The sequence below is a fragment of the Furipterus horrens genome, unplaced genomic scaffold, assembly GCF_987537825.1.
Source record: "Furipterus horrens unplaced genomic scaffold, mFurHor1.1.pri manual_scaffold_2, whole genome shotgun sequence".
Classification (NCBI taxonomy): domain Eukaryota; kingdom Metazoa; phylum Chordata; class Mammalia; order Chiroptera; family Furipteridae; genus Furipterus; species Furipterus horrens.
Window position 1 is genome coordinate 8,184,835 of NW_028327172.1, and position 9,829 is coordinate 8,194,663.

At 54.8% G+C, this 9,829-nt stretch overlaps 1 protein-coding gene across 1 annotated transcript; it reads right to left on the reverse strand.

The window, feature by feature from the left end:
• LOC150017689 (pepsin F-like) lies at positions 1-9,095 on the reverse strand. The gene is made up of 9 exons (XM_090267474.1): positions 9,043-9,095; positions 7,784-7,937; positions 6,829-6,946; positions 6,625-6,743; positions 5,256-5,455; positions 3,134-3,250; positions 1,640-1,784; positions 1,452-1,550; positions 1-318 (listed from the first exon to the last, which is right to left on the reverse strand). The coding sequence occupies exons 1-9, from the start codon at positions 9,093-9,095 to the stop codon at positions 172-174; spliced, it is 1,152 nt and encodes a 383-aa protein (XP_090123600.1). The 3' UTR covers positions 1-171.
• Between the last annotated feature and the right edge of the window lie 734 nt (positions 9,096-9,829).

Sequence of the window (9,829 nt, forward strand, 5' to 3'; positions counted from 1 at the left end):
GGAGATGAGATCCTTTATTTCCTGCCGAGAATAGGGCTTTGCAGAGCAGCAGACGTAGTCCCAGCTGTTGCCCCCAGGCGGGAACGCCTCGACTGCATGTGTGAGTATGTCTGGAGTGGGGTGTGAGTGGGCCGGGGAGGGCCCGTCTGCTTCCTGGGGCACCGCCAGCATTTATGCAGCCGCGGGAGCCAAGCCTATCCTGTTGTTCGCCCGATCGAAAACGGTGAAATACAGCCTCAGGAAGACGTCCCCCAGGATCCAGAGGCTTGAGTGGCTTAAGGAGTCATCAAAGTTGCTGTAACAGGTGTCAAAGAGACCCTGCAGGAGAAGAAAACACAGCCTGAGGCCGCACCTGCCACGCCCTTCAGGATCAAGAGCCGGCCACTTCTCAGACTTGGTTCCTGGCTTTCCTATGAGCCAAGTGGCTCTTTCTGCGGCGACAGAAGTGGGGTGCCTATCCAGGAACTGAGCTGCAGAGCATGCCTTTCCTTCTCCCCTTCACCCCATGCAGTCTTGAAGACTGAGCGCAGCCACCTCTGGGCAGCCTTCCTGGATCCATGCCCCCCCCCCCACCTTGGCCTCTCCAAGCTGGGTGGGCTGATTTCCCTGGAGCGCCCTGTGTCTTTAGCCCTCGTCACACTGGATCTGCCCGGACGCCCCTTTGCCCAGCTCTCTGGGGTGCCATTTGCATGGAATCTAGTGTAGGCCTGCCTGGGTCTCCTTGTGCCTCCATGAGTCTGGGGGCTTAGAAATATTTAAATTCCTCTCTTCCTCAAGGTCTCCTTTGAGTCCGTTCACACCTCCTCTGAACTCCCATGGGGAAGTGGCATTTATTAAGCCTCAGCTATGTGCCAGGCACTGTGGGCACCATGCATCCTTTATTCATGTTGGCATCTAACCACCCCCACAAAGGGAGGAGCTGGTACCCCATTTCACAGAGGGGGAGCTGGGGCTTAGCAACCTAGGACTGGGGTGACCATATGATTTATCATTGGAATCAGGACACTTTCGAGATGGGAAGGGAATACAGTTAAAAATTATGGGTGGGACCACACACTGGGACTGTCCCCAGTCGACCCCACCTGTCCCTATTCCTTTGCCTGTTGCCAGGATTGCTGCAGCTGACTTTCCATGATCATCCATCCAAGCGCCCTGGTTGAACTGAAGCTCTTTGAGGGCAGAAGCCATTAGTATCCTGTCTCCTTGAGCCTAGCACCATGCCAGCATGGGGGTGGTCACTCCACATTTATCTGAGGATGATGGATGCCCCAAGCCTGCCCTTTGCTGTCATATCAAGAGGTTTGTTCTGTGGGAAGTGCCCCTCCAGCCTGGGGAGCTTGGCAGCACCTGCAATGGCATGGCTTGGCCTACAGGGGGCCTCTCCCAGCCACAGCCCCGTGGGCCCCACCAGTCCCAGCTTTGAGAACCAGCCCTGAGGGTTGGCCCCTCACCTTCCGGATGTAGGCACTGGCTGGCACTGGGTACATGAAGCCATTGATGGTGAAGACGATGGCAGGCAGGGTGTTGATGGCTTTACAATCTACGGCGTACTGTTAGAGAAAGAGGGAGGGAGATGGTGGTCTAGCTGACCCTGCTGTGTGTGCAGAGCCCAGGAGTGACCCTGTGCAGGACTCCTCACCTCGCCAGTGTTGGTGATCCCAGCGTTGATGGTCTTCAGGATGTCAAAGATATCGTAATTTGGGCCGATCAGCAATGAGGTCCCAGTATCGGCAATGGCCTGGCAGCCGCCTTCACAAGCAATAACCCTCCCGTTCATGGAGATGCTGAGAGACAGGGGGACAAAGAAGTCACCAAGATCATTCTGTAGCCTCCCCCCGCTGCTGCCCCCTCCCTGGCTATCTCCAAACCAGTCCCTCAGCGCATGCCCTCCTCTGTTTCCCTTTATTCTGATCCCACTGGTCTTCTTTGACTTCCTTTCAGTTCTTGGATACCTTGAGCTCTTTTGTGCCTCAGGGCCTTTGCACTTGCTGGTCACCCTTCCTAGAATGACCCCTACTCCCATTGTCTGGCTAATTTCTCCTATCCTCCAGGTTCCAGCTTAATCGTCACTTTTTCAGGGAAGTCTTCACTGACTAGATCAGACTCCTCTCTTGGTCCCCCTTGGGGTGCCCTTACTCATTTCTAGAGCGTATCAAAGTGGTAATTCAAGATTTGTGTGACTTGACCTCTCATGTACATCTGCCCTACTAGATGGGGAGAGCAAATGCCCAGCACACAGTGGATGCTCAGCATGTGTTTGCGGAATGAGCGAGTGGGGGAATGAGGGTCAGCTGAAGACATGTATTTGGTGTCTGACCAGCCACGAAAGGCACACAGTGAAGATGGAGATTCTCCTGAAAAGCAGATGCTCAGAGTGGTGGGAAGAGAGTTGCATGTTGTCCCCATCCCCCTTCCTTGGACACCGAGGCCCTTGGCCAGGGAATGCCTGAGCTAGTCCAGGGGACAGGACATGGACCTCCAAAGGACGCGGTATTATGCAGAATTCCATCAATTATTGTCCCCTTGTTCTCAGGCCGCTCCTGAATCCCCAGCTTCTTCATTCTCTCTGTTACATCTCCTGGTGCTGGGATGGGATGGGGGCGATATCCTTTTGTATGATTTGCTTTCGGGTCTCCAGAATGAAGCTGATGTCTCCCTATGCTGGGTAGATTCCCTCTAGGGTGACCAGCCTTCTGGTTTGCCCAGGACTTTCCCTGCTTTTAAACTGGTGTTCCTGTGTCCTGGGAACCCTCAGTCCTGGTGACATGGGATGGTTCATCACCTTGTCACAACCCTGTTCAGACTCCTGAAATTCTCCTGGACCTCCTCTCACTGTGGCTGCCCCACAGCATGCTGGGAGCAGACCTCCCAGGCTGCCTGAGCCTCTTCCCAGACCCTTCAGTCCCCAGGCCTGTCCCCTGTCATCGTGCTCCGTGACTCGGGCCCAGGCCAGCTTCTCTGGTCGGGACCCTGATCAGGGGGTGTTTATGAACCCGAGTTGGTGTGTGTGTCTATGCGTGTCTGTGTCTGAGTGTGTGTCTTAGTGTCTGTTCACGTCGGCATGTGTCTGTGCCTCTGTGCGTGTGTATGTGTGGGGGTGGCGCTGGTGTGGCCCTCAGAGGGCGGGGCTTACCTGTCCACAGTGAACTGCCAGAAGCCCTTTTTGCTCACCGGCACCCACTTGAGCTGCCCCTTGTAGTAGGAGCTGTCCACGCCACCGAACATCACCACGCTGCCCACCTTCCCGTTGCTGAGAGGGGAGGCAGAGAGAGGACTCGTGAGGGGGGACGATGCGTGGCTTTTCTGAAGCTCGGTGACACACCACGCCTCAGGGTTGCTCTTCCCCGCGATTGCTTATCCACACCTCACACAGCCCGTGGCGTAGGCACTATGGTTGTGTCCATTTTACAGGTGGGGAGGTTGAGGCACAGAGGGCTTGAGTACTCGCCCAAGGTCAGTCCCAGGGCTAATGAGTAGCAAAGCTGAGGTTTGAACATGGACAGTCGGACTGGGCTTTGACCGCCCACCATTCTGAAGACAGCCAGGTCCCCTCCAGCCGCCAGAGCGCTCGGAGATGCTCCCGGTGGGTGCTGTGACAGAGGGGTCTAGCCTGTCATTTTTCTGAAGAGCTGAGGCCACTGGGAAGCCTCGGGCTGTGTGCTCAGGCTCCCAGAGGGTTGGCTTCACAGGCCCGCGACATGTGCCATCCACAGGGCCCAGGCTCCCGAGGGCCCCACGCCCCTGCTGTTCCTGTCTTGAAACCCCTAGTACTTTTTGAACAAGCGGCCCCTCATTTTCATTTTGCGCTGGCTCCTGTAAATTCCGTAGCTGGTCCTAGGCTCCCAGTGACATGTTAGTGAGGGAGGAAACATCCCTGCTGCACCCCGCTCCTTTGGGGGGCATCGAATCTATCAGCACATCCTGTTGCCTTTTCCTTCTCCCTGTGTGCTGACTGCCTCACTGCTCTCCCTCTTCCCTCCACCTCCCTGGACCAAGCGGCCACCCTCTCCCTCCTAAGAGGCGCGGCAGCCTCTTCCCCGGCCTTCCTGCCTCCTCTCTGGTCCATCGTGCTCCCGCGCGCGCCCACGGTGAGCTTTCAAAAACGGAGATTGCGCAGTCTTTTCCCTGCGCAACCCCACGCCAGAGGCCTCCACTCTGCCTAGAACAAAACCCTGGGGTGGCCCTGCCCCTGCCTCCCGCAGACCTCCTGCCCTCTGCCTCTGCCTTCCTCCTTCCAGTGCTCCAGCCACACTGGCCCCTGCCATCTGCTGCGGCGCCTTCGGACCTCGGCCTCTCTCCCACCACGAACACGCAGTTCAGAGAGGTCCCGACACTGCCCATCGGAAGCCCCGCCCTCACCGCCGTCTGTCCTGCCACCTGTGTTCTTGCTTTCCCAGAACCAATGACTATCCAGAGTTAGCTTTTCCTTTTATTTATTTACCTCTGCCTGCCCTTTCTCCCTCTCATCTGCCTTCTCCATGTGAGCAGAGCAGCGCCCAGCAGGTGTAGGTGTTCAGTAAATATTTGTTGAATGAGTCATCTCTTTTGATTGGGTACAAATGTCTCAGAGGTCACGCCTTAGAGCTAGGAACGTGGGTCCCCGCAGAGCCTACTGCCTCAACCACACCCTCTGCCTCCTAATTGGCTGTATGGAGACAACCTCTGCCTTTGGTGGGAAGACGCAGGCTGTCAACAGCCTCCTCCTCCGGCCTCTGCTTCTCTCTCCTCATTCCATCCAGGCCCTCAGCCAGCCAGGGACGTTAGCTTTCCCTGCTGTCGAGCTTGGTGTCTAAAGACCTGCTGATGGCTTAAGTACCCCACACAGGGGACAGTCCCGTGGGCGGAGTTCGAGCCCTGCCGCTACCAGTGTACGCCTGGGCGACTTTGTGCAAAGGTCCTCTCTGAGCCGCAGTTTCCTATCAAAGAAGGGAATTGAACTACAGGGGCGAACACACTTTCTAAAATGCTAGTTCATCGTTATGTTGGGCTCTGCAGGCTGCATGGCCTCTAACACAGCTGCACGATGCTGCCACCGCAGAGCAAGGCAGCCATGGGCAGGCGTAACTGAATGAGCAGGGTTGTGTTCCAATAAAACTTTATTTATAAAAACAGGTGTCCCTGGGCCACTATGTGCTGACCCCTGGACTTGACTGTCTCTCCGGAAACTGGTGGATCAGGTCATCTATCATTTTTTCATGCAACTGAAAGCATCTTACAGCCGATTTGGAGAAAGGGCTTGTCCAGCCCGGACTTACCTGCTCAAGTAGAAAGCGAAAAGGTTCTCCGAAAGGACGCCTTGAACCCACAAGTTGTCAAAGACGGGAGTGGTGCCAGCGAGCGCTATGTTGGGGTAGCTCAGGCCCAGGATGCCATCAAAATCCCCATATTCCAAGGCCTTGCTGACCTCTGTCTTGCTCAGGCCAAACGCCTGGGATCGGCCGACGAGGCTCCCGATCTGTGGGAGAGGAGGGTAACCTCCTGTAAAGGTTTGGGAAGCAGGGCTGGGGCTGGGCTGGCGGGGAGGTGGGTAGAGAGAGACCACTAGCACTCCAGGGATAAACTGAGGCGTGGCTGTGACTGGCGTTGCCCTCAGATGGTCACAACAAGCCAGAGCAGGAATGCATTGTGCATTGCTGGGGAGTTCAACCAGCACCTGCTCCTCCTGCGAACATCATCCTAGTTAGAAAAGCATGCTTTCTCCTCTGTTTTTTTAATAGCTGGAGAAACCGAGTCTCAGAGTGAGACCAAGCGTTCCTACTTGAGGACCGAATGAGCAGAAAGCAGGATCATTTTCTTCCTGGCATTGCCGTGACCTGATGACAGAAGTGGAGGGGATGCGTTGTAATTCAAGGTGGATTCTGCACCCCCCAGGGGACAGAAGCAAGTTATACCATATAACCACCAGAGTTCTGGTGAGAAGTCTGCCTGGGAAACACGTTTCTGGATGTGTGTGTGTCCTCAGGCACTTTGGGGAGGTGCCCCAGTTTTTATCAAAGCCCCCCAAAGGAAGAATGTGTTTATCAGGGCCCTCCTGCCTCTGTGGCCCCCCGCTTCACCTGCTCTGGTGTCTGGAGCCCTCAGCAGCCCCCAGGGGCCTGAGATGAGTTCTGTCCTCTCCTGAAAAATGCCCCACACCTGCCTGAATCATGACTCACATCCCAGCTCTGTCTGGGACCCGGGGCAAGGCACTCCCTCTCTCTGGACCTCAGTTCCCTCTTCTGTACAGTGGACGTAACAGTAGCGCCTGCCATGTGAGGTTGTTGCAGGATTAAACAGGTGACTACAATAAAAGGGCCTGGCACAATCTGAGAATATAAAAATGGGTTTTTCCTCACCTCACCCTGCTCCCAGCAAAACCAGCCTGGAGCCCACCACGGGAAAAAGAGCTGCATGTCCACGCCTCCAAGCCCCTCCAACACCACGACCTGCTCTGTGGGTTAGCCATTCTGGGGGGTTGGCAGCAGGACCACTATCTCCCCGAGAGACACAGCCCCATGAGGCAGGCGACCAGCTGCTGGGAGACGTCGGGAACGACGGGTGCTTCCAGCTGCCCCTGCATCTGGCCCTGTGAGCAGAGGTCGCCCCCAGACCCAGCCCCGCCTCCGCCTCTGGTTCCCGCCTTACCCTGATGGTGTCGTAGCCCAGCAGCCCTGTCATGCTCCCGGAGCCGTAGTACAGCGCGAAGGACCGGTTTGTGCTCTGAAAGGTGGAGGACCTCCGAGGGTCGAAGGTCGTGTGTTTAACTGCAGACACAGAGAGTGGGTGTCCATCAGCCTGCTGGAGACTGGGGGTGGGGAGGGGTGCCGGGACAGGGCTTGGGGCACTCACCACAGGCAGGACTGGAGCAGTAGATGGAGGGCACCCATGAGTCAGCGGAGCCCGTGTCAAAGATGACCTTGAACTGCTGAGGGGGTGTTCCGATGCTGATGCTGCCAGCGTAATACATCTGCCGGGGCCAGAGAAGGGTGGTTAGGCCAAGCCCCAGGCCCCAGGGTGCCTGCCTCTGTCAGGATGTCCCATGTCTCCTGAAATCACTTTCCAACCACCCCACCGCACAGCCACTGCTCCGGCCAGTGCCTTCACTTGAAAACTTCCCCAGTCTCCCTTGTAGCTCTCTAAACCCTTCATGGTCCAGCTTGAGTGCTTCCTCCTCCAGGAAGCCTTCCTAGGTCACTCCAGGCCACTTTCTCCAAATTCAAAACCTGTAACATTCATATCATGCAAGTGGCCTTATTTGATTTATTTCCTCTCTGTCTCTTCTTGCTGAAGGGATGAGACTCTTTGTTATCAAGAACAATAACCATAATGTCAGTGATTATATAACCTCATACACTGTAGGGGCTCACTAACTTTTTACTGGCATCATTTTTGAGGGCTGTGGAGGCCGAACTTCCTCTGCCTGGAGTATCAAACTTGATTCACAATTGGCTTTGTTGTTTGATCAGACATGGCTCACCCTTCAACTATATAACTCAGTGGTTTGTTTAGTTCAAAAGGAACAGAATCTGCCAAACCAGTGCCATGGTTCACAGTTGTCCAATGATACATCCCTGGCACTGAAGTGGATATTCACCGGCCACCTGGTCATTGCTGGAACCAGTCATCACAGACCAAGAGTTGAGGGTGGGAGTGACCTCTCATTTGGGGATGGGATCCCTGTTCCCCAGTTGTGCTGCCTGCGGGGGCTTCAGCCCCAGCATCCTGGCTCCCGCCTCCAGATGAGCCCCAGTGCTGGACCAGGACTCTAGGGGGCACTGTGGAGGGCTACCCCCAGCGCACTCACATCCAGGTAGTTCCTCATGGATTTGTACGTTACTCCCGACTGTTTCTGAATAAACCTGTAGGCATGGCTGTAAGGATGCTCCTCCAGGTAACCTTTTAGCAGGTCTTTTTCCCTGAGACTTTCTCGCATGGACTTGATCTTCGTCAGAGGGATTCTTTCATCGGCAGAGGGAAACAAATAAAAATAAGACAACAATTCACTGCCCCATGTTTCAGTGTAACCACCACACCCTGCGTTGTCATCATACTCAGCGTTTTCCAAGTATTTTTTTATGAATGTCATGTTATTATCAGGGCAGGCCACCCCACAACATGGAAATACCATGGCAGTGGACCTAGGGTGGAATATAGGTTCTGTCGTAACCCTGGGTAAGTCATACGGCCTTTTGGAGCCTCAGCTTCCTCATCTATAAAGAAGTGGCATGATAATGCCCCTCCCCCCATAGAATGTTTTGGTTATTAAGTGACATGATGGCTGTAGCACACCTGACCCAGAGGCGATCTTGACCACGACAGCCCTTACTATGGCTACTGTCATCTCACATCTCTTTCTCAAAGGAACCTTGGGAGGAGGTAAAGTGGGGACCATCAGCCTCTGTTACAGGGGAGAGATCTGAAATGCAGGGCATGTGTGACTGGGCTGTGCTCACGCTGCCTGTGAAGGCAGCACCGGGCCTCGAAACATCCCTCCTGGCCTCTCTCCAGGGTGCAAGCAGAGGGGAAGGCTGAGAGAGGAGGCCAGGAGACGGGGGATATACCAGGAAAATTCAGAGGCTAGAGGAACAAGAATCAAAATAGAAAAAAACAAAACAAAACAACCCAGCAGTTTCGCATGTACAGAGACATCCAAAGAGATGGAGAGATGGAGGAGGGAGATGCAGGAGTGAGGACACAGGGACACACACATGCACGGAAACCGAGAGAGGGCAGCAGGAAGGCCTAGGAGCAAATTGGAGAGAAACGCTCTCCCTAGATGGCACCACACTTCCAGCCGCGTGGGTGGTGCCCTGAACATTTCCGGGGAACACCCTGCTCACAGAGCCCATGTGCCGCCTGCCAATGTGTAACCCCACGGGCCTGTCCCAAGGCCCCTGGGCCCCACAGTGCACACGGCAAGCTACTCATCAATGAATGGAGGCTTGGTCTTCAAGACAGGGAATGGCTGCATTCCCCTCTCTACCCCTGGATGGTGGAAGAACACGAGGACAGTGAGGAAGAGCCCAGAAGAGAGCTGGTGCTACCTGTGGTCCCCATACTCACATGACCAAGCACTCTGAGAGGGCCACCAGGCTGAGGAACCCAATCCACTTCATGCTTTCTCCTTGGACCCACGCACTCAGGGACGAGGGCGTTCTGAGCATGCAGTGATGGGCGGGAGCTGCGGGTTATATTTGCTCTCACCTGTCCTCATCACCCCCTTGGGGGGCTGTTGATGGCTCTGATAAGAAGAAATACAAACCTCCCGATAAGATCTTTATTCCCATCAGCGTTCTTGAGGAAGGAACTTAGAAATTTTTCAGAATACAGAGATCTTTATTGTAATCTCTTCCTTGGGGCTTGGCTGGAAAAAACAAACAAACCCCAAACCACACAATCTTAACAAAGAATGGAGAGATGCTTGCTATCTTGGAGATAAAAACACAGCTAATCATGTCATAAAAATCAATGCTAGGTACCATGCTTGACATTCTTGGTCTCATGCTGTCTTCATAGTGATCCTGTGAGCCGCACGTTGCTGTCTGCACTCGGAGAGATTGCTAGGAGGAGCAGAGGTCAAATGGCAGGGTGAAGACGTCAGGGCAGCCCGCTGACATACGAGCGGCTTTAGGTAATGGGGAGAGGCGGCACAAATCGGGCTTCCTTATGATGCCATTCTCCTTCCCAAACCTATGCTAGAGCAGCGTTACAACAGTATGGTTTTTTTCAACAATAGTCGTCGTCGTCGTCGGCAGCCGTCCGTCTCGAGAGACGATGGTGTAGCTTCTTAAGAGTCTATCTGCACCGCCGAGAATGGCTGTGCAGTCCGACTCGGGAGTGACACGGTATC